We start from the raw sequence: 19,006 nt of genomic DNA on the forward strand, positions 1-19,006 counted from the left end.
TAACACACCACCGCTTCTGTGCACCACCACTGCTGTAATCGAGTATTCCAGCCTGTAAGGCCTAGATCCTATCTGAAGGATTTCTTTATCGACCAATAAATATTTGAACTTCAGAGGAAATGCAAATTACATTATGTAAATCACTTCAAACATGCTTCTTTGAGGGGGGGTAATCTTGCTTTCATCATCGGGTCTCATGACTGCAAAAATCACTTTCCATATTAGGCTGATCAATCTACTAATTTTCCTAGTGTTCTACCAGTACTACATTTTTACTTTAAAAAGCCCTGAAAATAATATCTGTGATTAAAAAAAATATATCTACATACAGATTCCTTTGAAAGCTAAATAGATGTTTAACACCTCTTGTCTGCATGTAGCTACGAGGGACTGGGAAATGAACTGCCTTAGCTTCAGCGAAGATGGTGGCTCTTCATGAACTGACCTCTAACTCTGACATTTCTTTACTTTCATCTGAATTTATTTTCCTGAAGAGAGTGCCCACCTACTCACCTTTCGTTCTGAACCTCCTTACCTGCCGTGTAACAGCCTTTTCCTTTGCAGGGTAGGTACTCAGGATCCCCACCTAAAGCTGCAGTAGGTCCCAACATACCCGTGAAAGCCTACCACCCCTCCTCAGAGGCACGCAAGCCTCTCCCACCTACAGAAACATCGTGGTCCCCGGCTCAAGGGCCATGGGATGTTTTCGGAACCGCCAGCATACCCTGCCTTGAGCTTTTAATACACGATACAAAGGAAAAAAAAAAAGCCAGCCCAGACACGTGTACAGTTTCAGTAACATCGCTCCAGTCAGCTGGAAAGAGACACCGATGACCGGCCAACCACTCCCTCCTCCCAGCCTCCTTTATGTCAACAAATCCTAACCTGGCTGTTTGAGCAATGTTTAATCATAAACAGATGTGGACATGCTCAGGAATATAAACAAAGGTGAGTGGGAGAAATACGGAGAGCCGCGTACCAAGAAGCACTCGCCGCTCGCTGCGGGACCGGGGAGCAAGAGCAAAGAACAGCGAAGCGATGAGCAACGGGCTGCCGGCTCCCTGCGTGCGCTGGGAACAACCACTGTACACCAACACCGAAGCATTCAGAATGACGATCACAAAAAGATTTCAGGGATTAAGTGCATTAACAGTCTTGCTTTGCCTCAAAACAAATTAAAAAAAAAAAAAAGGAAAAGAGAAATTGCTTATAACACCCACTTAGAGGTATGGAAATAAACGGCTCTCCTTGATCTTCTCCGGGTGCCATTTACAACGCAGTCATCTGTACTCCCTTCTGTGTTGCTAATTGAGCTAAAATTAACTCCTCTCCTCCTGCTCACCGCACATGGTAGCTCCAGGCAGATCCACGCGGGAGCAGGACCGGCTGCACCCGCGCCCCTCACCTCGCCCACGTGCCAAACGCGTCTTCAGGACCTACGGGACCCTGCCGGGACTTAACCGCGTTGCACCGCGGGGCTGGGGAGCCGTGCGCGACAGAACCAGCACCCTTGTCCACCGGTTTCCGAACACCTTCCAGTCGATATTGGCCTGCACCGACAGCTATGAAGTGGCCCACATGGAAGTGGTGATTTCAGTCCTGCTAAGCCAGGGTCCAACTCAGATTCAACATCACGCTTGTCGCTCCTGCTTTGACTTCAAAGTATAGATACATCTTAGGCCATTTTTTTCACAAAGGCACTTAGCTAAGCTGCGGAAATGCTCTGAGGACATAGAAATTCATTTGATAGGGCTGACAATGCCGGCAAAAACACATATACCTTGTCCTCACGCTCAGTTTTAAAGCTGATCAATTTAAATTCCAATTTGATGTTTCAAAAACAAAACCCCAAAACAACCCAACCCTGTCAGACGACACGCATTAAGCAAAGCTAAGGCACAGATCAAACTGGGAGAGCTATGGAGCAGAACAGAAACTGAAAAAAAAAAGAAAACATTAAGGAGACAAATACTCTTCAAATGTGCCTGACAGCAGCCAAGGTTTTATGCCATTAAAAAAACACAATGCACATCACAGCAGCAAACAAGGTCATTCCCCCCCACGCCTGAGCTCCACCGTGCTGCGCTGCTCAGCTAATGCAATCGCGCAATGCAACGCAACTCGCTGCAAACAAGGCAGAATAACACCCGTTGCTCTGCTCTGCTTATCGCCGCTCCTGCCCCACGCCTATTCCCCACGAGGTGCTGGCAAACTCGCCGCGGTAAGACTTCAATGGCAGAAGCGGATCATGATCAGGAGGAGATTTTGCTCAGACCTTGCCGAGGTCTCCGAGATGGGATGGATCCCAGATTCCTGCAGGAATTCTCATATTTCCTACCGCTCTCCCCAGCCCTTTGGCAGGGATGCCAGACCGCAGCTCCAGCCTTGATGGCAACGCGCAGCGCCGGGCTGGTTTGAGAGCCCGGGAACGCTAACGCTGCCCTGGCAGCGGAGCCCAACGAGTAGTCGGGCTGACATTCAGCTTGTTTTTCAGAGATGTCAAATAAATGGCAAACACGAGTCCTGTAACGTACACATTTGCCCACAGAGCATCCCTGCACAGAAAGGGCTGCCTGTCCCCCGTGCATCAAGCACTGGGTTTTTCCCCGCTCCAAGACAAATCTTAAGATAAGAAGGTAAGCTGGGCTTCAATGGGACCACAGCAGATACCACAAGCAGTGACTCAGCAGAGCATGGCCCTACTCGTATCTCTCACTTCTTCCCCGCTTCTGCGAAACCTGAGAGCCGCTCTGGCTGGCTTTCCAAGCCGCCGCTGCTCACGCTGATCTTCGTTAAAATGAAAAAGGTCAATATTAACTATTTTCCTTCTTTGCTCATCTTGGCAGAAAGACCCAACCAAATACATTCTCCCTCAATCACAAGCCACAGCCAACACCTACCTCAGTGCCAATAAAAAAAAGCCCCACCTGCGCCCACGCTTTGGGGAACTTCCCCGTAACAGCTTCGACAAAGACTTCTGTTTTCAATAAGAAATTATGCAGTACCCTGAGAATTAAAAAGGTAGTGACAGCATGGAACTAACTTCAGTGCCAAAGCTGGACTCTACCAGAAGTTCTGGTTATTCATTTCCATACCCAACTCAAGCGAAGTTTTACAATGTTTGGTGTTAACAGCCAGGGAATTTCCAGCTTGCCACCGATTCTGCCCCTTCCCCTCCCACCCCAGAGACCTGGTCGTGCTGCCACAGAGGACATGGCACTTCGGCTCTACTGCCATTTGTACGCCCTTCAACGCCTTGGGGAGACCCTTCCTTCATTATCACAAACGTGCAAGTCCTCAGGAAATGTTTATTCCATGGAAAAGGAGAAGAAACTCCCCATTTGAAAAGACGAGTTCATAAAATAGCTTAATAACCACCACTGAGAGCGAGGCACAGTTTCAGCATCTTTGCTGGATACACAGAGCAGTTTGATTGTTATGTAAATCACATTTGCAATGCCATCAGCTTTCTTCTAATGGGCCATTCATCAGTGTAGAGTTTTCTTTGAAGGAGCCAGCTGATCTCCTTGAAAGGTCTCACAACCCATCCAGAAGACTTATGGTTCCAAAGCTAAGAAACGACCCCATAAATACATTATCAAAGGCTGAGCAAAACAAAATAACCTAGTAAAGCTCAGGAAGAGATCCCAATTCCCACGTACAATCAGCAGAAGACACTTACACATGGGACGTTAGCAACCTCTGAGTTTAATCAGCCTCACCAAGAGGGCTCTAACACCTACAGCATGACTATGTTTTATTTTCCTTTGAGCCTGGTTCAGACCATTTGGAAAGCAATTTGGAAAGGGCTAACGTGCTATTTATGTACGTTATAAAAAATGAACCATATGGATTCAGACTTCGCAAAATGTTCACTCAAGTCCGTTCTGCTGCCTCTGAAGACATTTCACAATCCATTCAATACCCAGCAGAAGAAGCCAGGAGCACTGTTTAAAAAGCTGCTCTGAGGGTATATTAAACATTTTAAAAGCTGGCATCTTCTGGACTCGCAGCCAAACAAGTGTTTGGGGCAACACAGATCATCTCTCACAAATACGTCTTCAAAGTGAGACCCACCTGCAGGCTCCAAAATACTGAAATTGAAAATAAAGGTTGAAAGAAAACCCCAAACACAAAACTCGGCAAGATAAAACATTCTTATTACAGGAGGGGGAAAAAAATTCATTTCAATGCTACTCAGTTCTAAGGAGGAGATTCACTGGACTGGCTCCTGAAAGACCACCTAGCAGGACATGGCTAGGACGGCAAACGACATAAATAATCTTGGGATTGTTTTAAGTGTTCTAGGCTCCGCCAGCATGAACTGCTGTGCTGAGGGCTCTCCTCCTGCCAAAGGATTTAACAAAACTAAAATGACAATGACACATGTAAGTTGCTGCCATAGTAGTTCATTACCTTAAAATTGGGAAACTTTAGAGAATTAACTTGTTTAATTACTGGCATATCCTAATGCTCCTCTCCTTTGCTTCACTATAGTATACGGAATTCGAGAAACATTTTCCTTTGAAAAGGATGCATCTTATCTGGAAGCGTCACGCCAACCTAAGAGTTAGTGATATCAGCTCTTCTGGGAACATGACTATAACCTTTCTGTGCCACAGTTTGTTTTGTTTATAATAATTCTCACACTTGCAATACCTCCTGGTGGAGCACAAAGCAGGATGTAAATCAGAAAAAACAGCAAATCACTTGGAGAAAAGAGGATGCATCCATGTGTCACCAAGAGACCTGAGATTGGGGATCACTGCACATGAAAGTGAGCATTTCCAAAGCTCAGTTGACAGTGAAGCAGACCTGGGACGCTCAATTGTAAACAGATTATGTGCAAGTCTAACCTACTTGATTACACCTGTTTCTAGTAGCTGCTTTGCGTATGCCTTGTTTACACAAAATACAAGGAAAAAAAGCCAGAAACTTTTACTGAACCTCTGGATGTTAAAGAGTATTTTCTTAAGAACTCCTAAGCCTGAAGAAAAGGTCAGTGCTTGCCTTAATATTCCATAAAGATATTAACAGCGAAGCGTGTGCCAGCCTTAGACTTCCTTTGCAGGCCTTGCCAGTGCAAGAACGGTTGCATTTTGGCTTATCTCATCACACTGTGTCTAAGGGAGAAATGGTAGAAGAATAGAGATAACGATCCAGCTGAGCGGTCAAGACAGAAGGAGGAAAGCCACCCAGTTGCCAGGCTCGGTGACAGTCAGCCCCCTTTACACATGGTGGGCTGGCAGCCAACCCAAGGTACACCAAGTTATGCAAAGCATGCAACAAAAAAAGGGGGGGGGAGGAAATCAATCAATAAATAGCAGCTGGCACATTTCCCACACCAAGAGTCTACTCTTACTAGTTTGGACTATGCCTCAAACTGAGTAAGAAAAACAAAAACATTTCTGGTCTGCCCATCAGGTGGAAACCAAATTTGCCTTCTATGCCCAGTCCTTTTCTCCTCCCACGCAACTGGGATTTTGAGTGTTCAAGAGCCCATAGTTCTTATGCCCTCGAGAGAGGAAAGGCCTCAAGTTGCTCAAGAGCAATCCTTTAATGAGTGCACGAACTGGCTCTGCAGGGAGTCCAGTCTTGCTTAGTCAAAATGTTGGTGGCTTCAGCATGTGGCCTTAAGGGAGACGGAAGATTAAAACAGTTTGTGTGGGAAGACTTCCCAAGGCGTGACGCAGAACGAGGGGCAGAGCTGCAATGGTGTTACACCTCAGGGGGAAGGGCAGGGATGCTTTTTGCACTGTATTTAGACCACATCTGCCCGGCTTTTCGTCTCCTTGTTCTGTTCCAAAAGATGGAGTGCACTGTATTTGTACATGAAAAGATACAGTTTTTTTTTACGCTGGAAGATCCTGGGAAAAGGATAATAAGTGATAATTCACTTAAAATTCTCTTCCACTTACTCTACTATCCCAATCAAACAATATATATCAACAGAACCAAAGACTGTACATCTTCGCCTCTCAGCTAAGGCAGCAGAACGCCCCATCCACTTCTACATTATTTCTCCAAAACAGTCAAGGTGTCCTCAAACAGTGCTAAAATCACATACCGGCAGGTTTAAAGGGGGGAGAGAAACACCAGAACCCATCAGAGCATGCACACACCCAACGAATGACAACCCAAGAAATTAAACTCCCTTTCGAATTACTAAAAACAGCCTGGGCAGGGAGGGAAGGGAATATCAATCACATCTTCCATTAGAGCTGCTGAATATTCAAAGCACAGGCTTCCAAGAGAGCGCTCTCTCTAGAGCTTCCAATTTTTTATGATAAAAATGCATGAAGACAAGAAAAAAGGAACTGTAATGTAACGAAGCGCAAAACACACAAGACAAGTGGATATAGAGTATTAATTAGGCCATTAAGAGCTTTAAATGTTTTACAGTCCAATAAAGTATGTATTTCATAAAAATTAACTGCCATGCAGAAGGAATGCACACATGCATTTCACTGAGCTGTTGTGAAGACAACGACTAGCAAAAACGTTCGTGGACGAGAGTGAACAGACATCAATAAAATTGTATCTATACCATGAAAACAAAGAACATGCTATCGGAAAGAAATTTTCAGTCGCACATACCTAAGTGAGAGACTAGTGCTACATGAATCTGATTTTAAAAGCAGTCTACAATCAGCTGAAATAGGAAGTGTATAAATACTTGAAAAAGTGTGCAATACTGAACTATTCACTGGAGTGAGCAAACACAGTAAGACTATACAGTAATTTGTATCCACGGTTAGTCAATTAACCCAGCAGTCTGAAAGCACAGGAAGATGTCTTCTCATCGCCGGCGCTCGTGAGACAGAAACACCGCTTCGACCTCTCCATCTTACAAATTGGATCAAAACACCACCACAACATGACACCCGCTTTCCCAAACCTCTGGCTCCCCATATTCCCAGACCGATGCCGTCCCCACCAGCCACTTCGGATCCATAAACCAACGTCTCAGCTACTGCAATCAGCCCGTCAGCAAGCACGGCACAAGCCAAGCAGTCACTGTCCCGAATTCACCACCGGTCCTAGAAATATAAAACTGTAAGAACACAAAGCCTAAGCACCCAGCACGCTTCGGACTCTAAGCCCTATGGCATATTTAGCCTTAATGTTGTTTAAAAAAACAACAAAAAAAAGGACTCCCAAAGTGGGTATCCCAGCCATGAGTCTGCAACCTCGGGAGACCCTCAGGGAACTGCTAGAGGCATGGGGACCGAACCAAAGAAATAAAAAAGAAAGTGTTAGGTATGGCTATGCGTGAGCCTCCGTGCTCTGGAACGCTGTTAAGAAAAAGAAAAGGAAAAAATCTGCACTAAAAGCAAAGGAGATAATAACTCTCCCTTTTCATTAACATTGCCTGCTCAAAAGCACAGATTTTCTTCTTTTTTTAAACCACATTTCCACTTGGCTCAGGAAGGGAAAGCTGGCTCATGGATGCAACAGTAAGAGGAGGCTCAGGCCGCTCGGTGTTTCTGGCTATGGTGCAGAACAGCGGGACGTGGCCCGCTCGGACGCGCACCGGAGCTGGGAGCAGCTCGAAGGAAATCAGCATGTGTCAGAAGGGCCGATACGGGGCCGAGTGCTCGCAGTGAGCCAGCCCGGCACAAATAAAGCCAGCTGGAGGCAACCATCAAATCTCAAACAGCAGCTTAACAACCTCCCAACCGGCCTATGCTCCTTTTGCCACCCCGCAGGACCAGGGCGCAGCTCCGCAAAGCGCACGCTTTGACGCGCTTGCCAAGCTCCACGGCCGTGGAGAGCTGCACAGTCAACGGCAGACGCTAATTACTACGTATGGGCCGGTAATAAGATTTTATTTGCATGGCATAAGTAGTAAATTCAAGTAGTTTCCTGTTCTTTACCAACATCCTGTTGCCACATCTACTCCTCCAGGAAACTGCAACACCGCGCGAGAGAATTTGGCATCCCACAGAACAGCTCTGACGCCAAACGGCTATCGGAGCGCAGTTACTAAGAGCTTGCTTACAAAGAAAACAGCCACATTAATCTGCTTGTCATTCATACTTCCAGCTATCTGGTGCAGGACTGCATGTCCCGTTTTCTGCAAAACGAGAAAAAGAAAAAAAAGCCATTATTTTGAACTGTTACCAGAAGTCAAAACAGGCACTCTGAGGTGAGGATGCGCACACAACTTGCACAAAAATAATATGAGATGGGAATTATTATGCATTGGATCACTTTTACTCCTGCTTTCATGAAAGCAAAAACTCTCATGCTCATTCATCCCATATGTGTGTGTGTGTGTGTGTGTGTATGCATGTATATACATACACACACACACAATATACATACACACACACACACACACATATATTTATATAAAAACATGCAACAGTACCAACTGGAAAAATTCAACAGTCGGTTACAAATACATGTCATGATTGAGGGTTTATTCACATAAAGAAGTTACACCAGCACAACTTGAATCTACATTTAAGCCTTTACAGCTGAGACTGTGCAAAAGAATGCACAAAACAAGTGCAGCATGTTCTGCTAAGATTAATCTTTTCATAATCAACACATCAGCTAAACCGAACCTAGCTTGGTTTAAAAGAACGCGTAAGAGAACATGCACCGAGTTTTGCATAAGTTTAGTTTATATTCACAACGTGACTTAGAGCACAGCTATTTCTGAATCAACAAATCCAATGCTGGTTTCATACAGCAGCAGACACCTTCCTTAAACACTTAATGTAACTCATGACAAATTGGAGAGCTGCTCACCCCAAAAATATTACTTGATATAAACTCTAAAATCAAGTTCTCCTTTATCACACTCTCACTATGGAGCAACAACAAAAAAACCTGTTCTCACAGACAGTCTTTGAAATCAAAAAAGAGCATGAAAAAGACAAAATGAAGCACCAAGACAGCAAACTTTTAAACACTACCTAAGAAAACTAAAACACCATCCGCTCGCTGCAGCGAAGCAAAGCAGAACAAAAGGTACCTTCCAAACAAAGAGCGAAATTATTTTTGTTGAAAACGGAGATTATGCAAGAGCTAGGAAACAAAACGACGCGCGGGGAGTTATCGGAGTCAACGTACACATGCAGCGCTCCAGAACCAGCTCGAGCTTTGTAGTCGTGGTTCTGTGGTCAGAGCACTTCCTTCGCATGTGTGCGCGGGGCGCGCAGCCCCTCCCGCGAGGCAAGGAGAGCCACGCTCGCACGCCGTGATGGCATCACGCTAACCACAAGAATGGAGGCCGAGCGGTTAGTGAGGTCACCAAAACACGGCGATACGCCGCGCACCTCCCAGCTTTTCCAGGCCGTGCCAGGTCGGCTCTAACCGGTGCCGCAAGTCCCCTGGCGAGCAGCCTGCACGAGCTCCCGCGGAAAGGGAAACGAGCCGACGGCTGAATCTAACGTGCAATTTTCTGCTTGCTGCAGAAGTGCTTTTTAACGCTTCAGGCCCCGATTGCAGAGACATCCCCACCACCCAAGCGCTGCAGCAAACCGGATTACTTACAACGTATAAAGTTTTACACACGCATAAAATTTTGCGGGATCAGCACCATGATAAGTGCTCAGAGCGCTGCACTATTTGCTCTTGTCAGGTTTAAGTAGTATCTGGGAAAATCCCATCATAAATAAAGCAGCACATGCTTAATAAAAGTTCAGATGCACAGTAAGTTTGCGATTTATAACAGAGCTTATACATATAATAGATTTTAAAAAAATTTAACTCCATATCTTCATTTCATACTTCCATATATTTACTTCCCTCATATTTTACATTGAAACTACAAAGCCACTCCACTCACTTCTTCAGTTTTCTACATGCTAAAAGAACTCCAGGTTTAAAAACTTATTTTTGTCAGCTAAAAAAACCTCACACTAAAAATGCCTACTTACAGTGAAAAACGCAAACTTCAGGCCCCATTAACACCATCACTGCAATAATACAAAACAGAGGCACGGCAGCAATGAGCAAATAACCCATGAAATATTCACAGTCAAGCACCGTTTTCCAAACTCTTGAACTCCCACAAGTTCAGAGAGCTGAAGTGCCATTATCAGGCTACGCTCAATCAACATTTGCAGTTTTTAGTCAATAGGACTTTTGTACTTAGGAGCATTTGAAAACCTGACCCACAGCTTCTTAAAATTCAGGCTAGTGAGCTCAAGTTTCCACTTCTGTTTCAGTTCATTCAGTTATTTTGCAAGAAACATGCTTATTTTAGTTACTGGAAGTCTGTGTAACTGGTCATTGCCACTTCTTTTAAAAAAAACCTGAATCAATTTTTAAGATTACAAAGAGAAAGTTAATAATTCAGTGTTAACCTGATCCTGTAAACACTTGATTTCACGGTATATACGAAACAGTTATTGTCGTCAGCAGGAAAAAAGGACTCCTGTTGAATCTTAATTTTTGCTTGTATCAACAGTTTAAAAATCTAGCATCCATCCTAGCAACAGCCTTGATTTCTCTCTTTTTCCTTAAAAGACCAAAACCAAAAAACACTCAGATATTTAACCACAGATTTCCAGCTTCCAGTAGCACAGATAAAAGTTCCCAGCAATCCTTACTTTTATTTAAAGCACTTATTTTTAATACCAAGTATTCTCATAATTTCATCTTGATTTATATTTATAATGGCTGTAGTGGGACTCTCATGTTAATTAAAGAGATTAAGGGGTCTTCAGCTGTGTGCAGCCCCCCACTCCTGCCCGCACTCTAACTGCCGTTAACCTCTAGGAAATGCCCTCCTTGTCGGTCATTCCTGTTTAATTATACTTCACAGTTATGTCATCACATCTGTGAAATATAATCGTCCGTAACAACACAGCTGTGAAACACGATCCTCCTGCCCAGCAGTGAAATCCTGGGTACAGCAGATCATACACACACACGATGTCGGCGGAGGAAGCGATACGAAACCGTTCAAAGGCCCTCGATTTTGAAAGGGTCTATTGTGTGAGAAGGTGCTCACGGTCTTCCCAAAGAAACGTCCCATGGAAACGCCTCCTCTTCCCCCTTCCCCCTTCCCCAAATCTCCGGTAAATTTTAGGAACATAATTATTTCTGAACTCCAAAGATAGCTTGTAACAGATAGAGATGTTTTATACAGGAAAAGGTGAAATAACAAGAAATGGAATTTATAAGTCAAGGATTTATTTTTTTAAATAATAGCATGAATTACACCTTAAAGACATTTTTTCCTGGAAGCCTCTGCTCCCATTCATGATTTTGCACAAGCATCTGCTTTGCGTGTAATACAATGGCAGCAGGGGCTGCATTAATACAAAAGAATTAGGACTCTGCATGTTTTTAGCTACTGTTTACAGGTGAAAATAAGGCAGAGGGGAGAACTACTGAAACAGCCATCACAAGGGCTTCCCATCTAAATCATTAAATAACAGAGCCATCAATTCCTGAAATTTAATACAAACTGTACATGCTGCTGGCACACGCAGAAGCTGTAGTTGAACCAACCAGGACAGTAATATTACCATAAAATAATATTTAAAAGAAAATCTAAACTAAACTTCAACATCTGTGTACTATATTTGCTTTTTTCCCCCCACTTTTGACTACATTAGTCATCTAGCAATAAGCATACACAGTTTTCTGCAGAAAAGAAATGGCACCAACCATGGTTTGTTTGGGTTTTGCGGGGGTGCGGGGTGGGAAGAGTGCCTGATTTTCCAAGCACGGAGATAAAAGTGGGCAGGAGATCAGCGTTAAGCCTCAATCAGGATCGTGCACACCAAGCTGCAGGAAGTTTTTTTCCCCGGTCCGGGTTACAAACCCTCGCTGCCCCGCCGAACGCACGCAGTTGTTTACCTGGGAGAAGCAAGGGGGCAAATTCCTTTAGATTGATGCAAAACATTTTCCTACTCCAGAACGCAGAAAGGGAGGAGCACTAAGTTTATTTATGTAGCTTATAAACAGTGACCAAGTAGAGAGGATGCCGTATTGTGCCGAGTTCATAACTGTACATAATAAACTCCTCCCTTTAAAGCAATGAAGGAGGAAGACTGCCGTTCCCGCTCCAGAAGTCATGAGCAAATGGAGGGGGGGGAAATAAACAAGCAATTCTCTACTTGAGAGTGCTGTGGAGCCCAATGCTTATGATTAACTAAATGAAGAAAGAGAAGGGCAAGGAGGCGAGAGCTCACGCGAGTAAATACGGGACCGGAGGGAGCAACACCACGCCAGTGCCCTGGGCTTTGGGTGGGCTTGTTTTACAAAGAAAGATTAATTAAACAGACACCGAAGGCCAACTCTTTAGAAAATGAAACATGTTACAAACCAGAGCGCCTCGGAGAGCAAGCAGCTAGGGAGTTATAACTAAATTACTAAGTACAAAATGAAGCAGTCTGCAGAGGAAATGAGTAATTAAAAAACCCTCCCCTGAGCAACAGGCTGGGGAGAGGGATAACGCCGGGACCCTCACGCTGGAGGTGAACACTGCCAAAGCCCAGAGCTGCCACACAAAGCCAGATGCTTTGCACAAACAATGAAAAGTACAATGGAAAATAATAAAACACGAGTCTCCCGCATTTATAGGGCGTTTTCACTTAGAGATCGCGTTACATACAGCCTGTCTAGTCCTACCTGAAGAGGGTTCCAGAGAGGACATCCCCCACCACTGCCATGCTGCCCCTCTGGGGTGAAGCACCGCAATAGCTGGGCAGTGCTCGGCAACCAAAAACAGTATTTTCAGAGGAAAAAATCGACTAACATCGACCTCATTCCTCATTTCTGCACTTGCCCCAAACAAGAAAGTTTGTCTAAAAATGTCACAAAACCCACTTCTGCAGCCCTCTGCCCTTCCAGAACGAAACAGAGGTACCTTGGGCGAGTGCTCTCCAAAGGTCTTGGGGAGCGACACCGTCCCTCCTCCGGCCTCGACGCTCCCTGTTGCTTTCTGCTGCCCCAGAGAGACACGAGGAACAACACGCGATTTGCCAACCCTAAAATAAGCACTCAAGCACAGTGGCTTTCCGACTTTTTCCACTAAAACTTTTCCAGTGAAGAGAAACCCTGGGTGCAGCAAGTTTCAGCCCACTGACGAGCACCTTCCTTCCCTTATTTATCTTTTGGAGGACCCTCAAGGGTCATCAATCAAATCCGAGCGTGGTGACAGGCATGGAGGAGAAGGACCACAGTGGGCATCCCACTGGAGGAGCACCCTGGGGCCAGGGCTCACACTTCCTCCCCAGCCATGGTCCCCCCCAGAGGGAGCAACCCCATATTTGCCCCAGGCCTGACAACTGACGCCTCCTTCCTTGCTGGGGACAGTAGCGTGGCTGGGAAGGAGAGGACATCCCCTGCCCACGCTGAAGCAGACCCGCAGTCATGTCACCAGGCCCTTCACCAGATGGGCGCCCCTCAGCACCACCTCAGGCCCTCCATCAGATGGGGGTCCCTCACCCACCACCCCCTACTTCACGCAGGGGGTCCCTCACCATTCCCTCAAGTCGTTTGTTGGGCAAGAGGAGTCCCTCACTGTCCCCTGTGTCAGGAAAGGGGTCCCCCCCACCCCCTTTGGAGGGGAAGCCCCCTCACCATCCACTACATTGGGCAGGAGGGCCCCTCACTATTCCCCTTGGAGAAGGAGGTCCCTCACCATCCCCTCTGTCAGTCAGGGGTCCCCCCCTTTGGAGAAGGGAGTCCCTCACCATCCCCTCCATCTGGCAGAGGTCCCTCACCATCCCCTACATTGGGCAGGGGGTCCCTCACTGTCCACTTTGGAGGATGAGGTCCCTCACCATCCCCTCTGTCTGGCAGCGGGTCCCTCACCACCCCCCTTGGAGAAGAAGGCCCCTCACTGTCCCCTCTGTCGGGCAGGGAGTCCCCCACCACCCCCTTTGGAGGACGAGGTCCCTCACCGTCCCCTCCATCTGGCAGGGGGTCCCTCACTGCCCCCTTTGGAGGAGAAGGCCCCTCACCGTCCACTACATCGAGCAGGGGGTCCCTCAGGGTCGCCCTTGGAGGAGGACGTCCCTCACCGTCCCCTCTGTCAGTCAGGGGTCCCCCCCACCCCCTTTGGAGGAGGAGGTCCCTCACCGTCCCCTACCTCGGGCAGGGGGTCCCTCCCCTCCCCGTCCCCTCTGTCAGGCAGGGGTCCCCCACCCCCCCTTTGGCGGAGCAGGCCCCTCGCAGCCCCCTCAGGCCCTCCCCGGGCAAGCCCGCCCCCGCCTCCACAGGGCGGACGCCCCTCACCATCCCCTCGGGCCCTCCGCGGGGCACGGGGGGGGGTCCTTCTCCGCCCCCCCCCAGGGCCCAGCGGCCCCCCTGTCCCCGCGCGGGGGCGGGCGGGGGGCGCCGCGAGCGCGGCCCGTCCCCCCCCTCCCCGCGGCCCGGCCCGCCCCGGCGCGGCGCGGCGGCACTCACTGCGGCGGCAGCTGCAGGGCCGGGCCGCCGCGGCGCTGGAAGGCGCCGTCCACGAAGACGCCGTTCTTGCCGAGGCAGCGCAGGTAGAAGTGCGGCTCCTGGAAGCTGAGCTGCAGGTGCCGCCGCGAGATGAAGCTGGAGTGGCCCATGTTGACGTCCACGCAGCCCTGCGAGGAGTTGCGGCCTATGGTGACGGCCGGCTGCCGCATGAGGAACTCGAACTCGCGGCCCTGCAGCCGCGCCAGCACCGGGCCGGCGGCGGCGGGCGGCGCGGCCGGGGGCGGCGGCCCGGGAGGGGGCGCCGCGGCGGGGCTGCAGGGCGCCGAGCGCAGCGCCAGCAGAGCCCGCGCCCCGCTGCTGTCCTCCCCGACTTCGGCCATGTTCCCCGGCAGCCAGCGAGCGAGCGAGCGAGCGGGGCGGCGTGCCGGCCTCCGGGGCGGGGCCGCGCCGCGCCGCCGGGGGGAGCGGCCGGGGCGGGACCGTCGCGCCGCGCCGCGCAGCGCCGAGCACCGCGCCGGGGGGGCTTCTCTCGGCGGCCGGGACGGGGGTGGCCGCGGGGGGGCCCGAGCCCTCCTCCTCCACCCCGTCGCGGCGCCCTGGGCCGCCTCGGTGTGCTAACACGGCAGAAAGTCGAAAAACGACAAAAACCCCAAAACACCCCCCCCAGAAAAACCAACAAAAAACAACAAAAACAAAAAAAAAGCCCCAAACAACATAAAACACCCCCCAAACCCCATTTTCTGCTGGGTCACTGAGCCCAACCAGCTCGCGCGGGGGCCGACGACGGAGCAGCCTTGCGACCCGGCCGTCCGCCCGGCCCTTCTGACACTTCCCCGTTCACCTTTATTACTTCATTTCTTACCTTAAATTATTTCTAATTCTTTTCAAAAGTTTCTCATACTATTCGAATGATAAAGGTCGTGCTTTTCCTGCAGTGACCGTGTGTGAGTGGATCGGGCATGTTTTCAGCCGGTTAGATGGCCCAGATTAAAACTTCTCCGTATAACCAGAAAATACGACAAATTTGAAAACCTTGGGACCAGCCGTGAGTCCTTCTGCTCTGCGTGGGGAATATAGCAGCTTGTAGCCAGGCTGTGCAACAGCTCAGAGAAAATGGGGGGAAAAAAGAGCATCCCATAATCGGCCAAAAGTGCGGAGCAAATTTCGGCTGTGAAGACCGTGATTAAACGGGCTGGAATCAGCCCAGGATCGCAGGGTTAACATCCCGCTCCTGGAACACCTTCCGTGCGGCGTTTTGGGGCGGCTCAGCAGCCCGGGTCCGAGCCGCACACCACGCCCGAGGCACCGTCTTGGGGAACAGGCCGCTCCTTGCCCCTCCGCTTCGACACCGGCACAGAGGAAGAAAGAAAATCGCCGCTGCACAAAACGCCAAGCCGTGCCGTTTGCTCCCAGCACGGGGTCGCAGCTCCCGGGGCAGAAGAGGGAGGAAAGGTTTGGGGGGGGGGGCGGGAAGCAAGACGTGGCCACGCTGGCGCCAACCTACCTGCGATGAAATTAACGCAGAAACACCGCTCTTCGACGCCGGGGAGCAAAACGTGGCACACGGCAGTGGGACCAAACGATTTCGCTTTGGGGCCCCTCGGCTTCTGTTTGCACCGATGCAGCCGCTGCGTGACCTCAGCTCCAGGCGGGAGCCGCTTCTCCACCCCTGTGTGCCCGAGATCCCCATCCTGCCCCCAAATTGTTTGGAATCAGCAAATGTGCGGGAAGGCGAAGTGAAACCATGAGCTCTGCCCGCGCGGCGTTGGGCTTGCCTGGAGAAAGAGAAAGTGGCGCTAAAAGCGGGGGGTTATCTCAGTTTTAGTCTAGGGCTTCTCTAAAACCCGGGCCTGGCCCATCCAACCAGAAGGGCCCCAAAGGGCTGTGAAACGGGGAGGCAGCTAGTGGACGCTGCCGGGAAGTTTTTCCAAGGCTGCCCGGGAAAACGCGCTGCGGGCCAGCCGGGGCGAGGTGGCTTAAACGTGTGTTAAAGGCAGCCCTGTGGCCATGCGGGGCTGGGCTGCGTGCTGCTGCCTTACCTGGCCCGCGCTGGGTGCTCTTTCCCGAGCACAAATCGCCACCAAGATAAATCACAGCCTTCCACAAAATGGGACCAAGTGGTACAAAGAAACGGGATTCCTCCGCGCTGCTGGGTGGTTCGTGCTGAGCCTGGTGTCCTCCGCAGCCCGCGGCGGCGATTCCCTGAGCTCCTTGTGCAGCGAGGAAGGGAGAGCCGCGCTCGCAGCCCTGCCACGGCTCTAACCCAGCCTGCAGCAGCATCAGATCAGGGGCACTTCGGGCGAGGAAACGCTTCTGCTCTCCTCCCGTCGACTAATCCCGCTTCGAGCCAGGCTGCCTGCCCCTGTGCAAACACCCCATGGAAATGCACTCAGAGCTGTTTGGATTGAGTTAATCTCATTGCCTATGGCTGGATTGACTTTAAAGTGGCTCATTTTCCCCAGCAAGTTTTAGACGGATGTGTCTGCAGGTGTGGCCAAACTTCTGGACTCCACGAGTTGCACAGCAAAATATTCAGGTGGCTGGGAGCAAACAGGGGGTTGATGACGTTGCATTAACGCCGCTCTTGGGTTTGTAGGCCAGAGCTGCCTAATATCTGGGTGATTTACCAAGGAAAGTGTAGCTGTCTGCCTGTTTACATGTTAAAACAATCCAAAACCCTCATGTGACTTTGTCAGGATGCCCTTAGCCATTTCCAGATGTTGGCCGGCTCCGCCACATCTGTGCAATGGGACGACCTGAGCAGGGAGGAGCGATTAAACAAACCGAAAGTGGGGAGCAGCTAGGAAGCGTCAGGCTAGAGAAAAGAGTAGCCAGGAGCAGACTCAGCATTACTCAGAGCGGTGCAAAACCTGACTTTCCTTGTCAAATATTTGTTTGGCAGTGTGTCATTGCTGACTGTCTTCATATACAGCAGGAATCTGCTTTGTGCTATCAGTTGTGGGCAAATGAATGTAATGGGTTGTTATGGTCACCCAGATACCACTGCATTGGGCAAACACAAGTGTGGCCAAAAACAGGGATAAAAGTACATTTCTGCATTTATCTGCTGGATGGTGCCTACTTCAGAAAGCTGGATTTCTGCAAATCAAATACTGCATGTCTGTAGCACTTTAGATAGCCGGTTCTTGCTATTCTGATGGATGAGCCTGAATACATATTTATCGCATCCCAATTCAGCAAAGGCTCTGCCTGGCTGCAGACACCGTGGGAAATCTCTGCCCCCAGACCAAAGCGCAGTTGAAAGGCAGCTGGGGCAGAGGGGATGCTGGGCGCTCGCCGCGTGCCCCGAGCAGCTGGACAGTGTGCAGGTGCTCCCGCAAAAGCCAGCCCAGCACGCGTGGCCCTGCCCTGGACTGGGAGGAGAGGAGGAAAGCAGCTACTCGGAGCAGAAGAGATTCAGCTGTCTCCATGCCAGACGGGGCCAGCGTCTCCCCTGCGCCCGGTGCCAGGCGGGTGGTTAAGGGTGATGCAGCTTCCCCCAGGGTAAAGCGTGCATCGTTCACGACCGAGCAGCCTCCAGCGCTCGTATGGCACAAACGCCTCGACGCAACGTAAAAGAGGGCGGCGTGCCCTCCAGCTCGGCTGCTTCTGCACAGCTCCCCGTAAACCTCTTCCCTTTCCTGTCTCTCAGCCCTTGTCATGCAGATTTCGAACACTTCTGGCCAAACTGATTTGAAGCAGATAGATATGAGAGAGGAACGATGCGCCCCGCGCCAGCGGGGTTGCTCTCCCAACACACCTGCGCTCGGGAGCAGCCCGACTCCTTTCCCCCCATGCATGCGTCTTAACGCCGCTTTCTGTCTCGGCAAAAATCACAGAGCTGCGACAGAGGAGCAAAAAGGGGGTTGATCTAATAATCTGTTAGCATTTTCTTCTTAACCAAGCAGTTGCAAGAAGATAAATAAAATTCAGGTTGCCTTTTTTTTGTTGTTGAAACATATTCAGCTGGATGACGGTACATCTCTGGTGCCATCTTGCAGACCCGGCATAGGTGCCCTTGCTGGTGGGGAGGCTCCTTCGACTGCGATGGCCCCCGTGAGCTGCACAGAGGCATCGGGGTCCTGCCTGCCTCCGAGGGTCGGGGCAGCCCCAAAATACCCGTCCTCAACCCAAACAAACAGCTTTGCAAATCCGTCACAGCGGCTCTGAGCAAGGTTTTAGTCCAGATGGCCTGGTAAGAAAGGGGCCACACGTGGAAGAGGCGATGCATTGATATGGGAATTACTTCATTTTCTGCACAGCTTTCAATCAGCAGAAGGTGGAAGAAAACAGCGCCAGCGATTCAGAAACGTAGTACGAGCAGCTACATTGCCCAAAGCTTGCAGAAGATGCAAAAAAACCATTTTTCCCAGTACCCGCAAGCTGCCGTGCTGACGGGAGCAGTGCTAGAGGCAGACGAAGGCAGGTTGACGGCGAGTCCCAGCGAGGGCGAGGGATCACCGGGGCCGGGGCTCCCTGCCGCGGCCGGGCTGCGTGGAACGCTTCCCCCTCGGCCCCCTCCCAGGGCTGCGCAGCCCGGAGAGGTCGGTCTCTCCGCAGCAATGGATTTTTTCACTTTTAAATCAGCTGTGATCTTGTTTACTGTAAACTCCAGTATGCTGGA

At 49.8% G+C, this 19,006-nt stretch overlaps 1 protein-coding gene across 3 annotated transcripts in view; it reads right to left on the minus strand.

Annotated features, from left to right (window-relative positions):
* Positions 1-14,844, minus strand: part of FOXK1 (forkhead box K1) — a 59,002-nt gene extending 44,158 nt beyond the window's left edge. Inside the window, exon 1 of one of the 3 annotated variants that reach the window (XM_064520165.1) lies at positions 14,383-14,844. In XM_064520165.1, coding sequence (XP_064376235.1) covers positions 14,383-14,762 — 380 coding nt within the window. In that variant the 5' untranslated portion in view covers positions 14,763-14,844. The remainder of the gene's footprint in view (positions 1-14,382) is intronic. The other 2 variants (XM_064520163.1, XM_064520164.1) reach the window with 2 other exon arrangements.
* Positions 14,845-19,006: the final 4,162 nt, after the last annotated feature.

This window comes from Dromaius novaehollandiae, chromosome 14 (genome assembly GCF_036370855.1).
Source record: "Dromaius novaehollandiae isolate bDroNov1 chromosome 14, bDroNov1.hap1, whole genome shotgun sequence".
Taxonomy (NCBI): Eukaryota; Metazoa; Chordata; class Aves; order Casuariiformes; family Dromaiidae; genus Dromaius; species Dromaius novaehollandiae.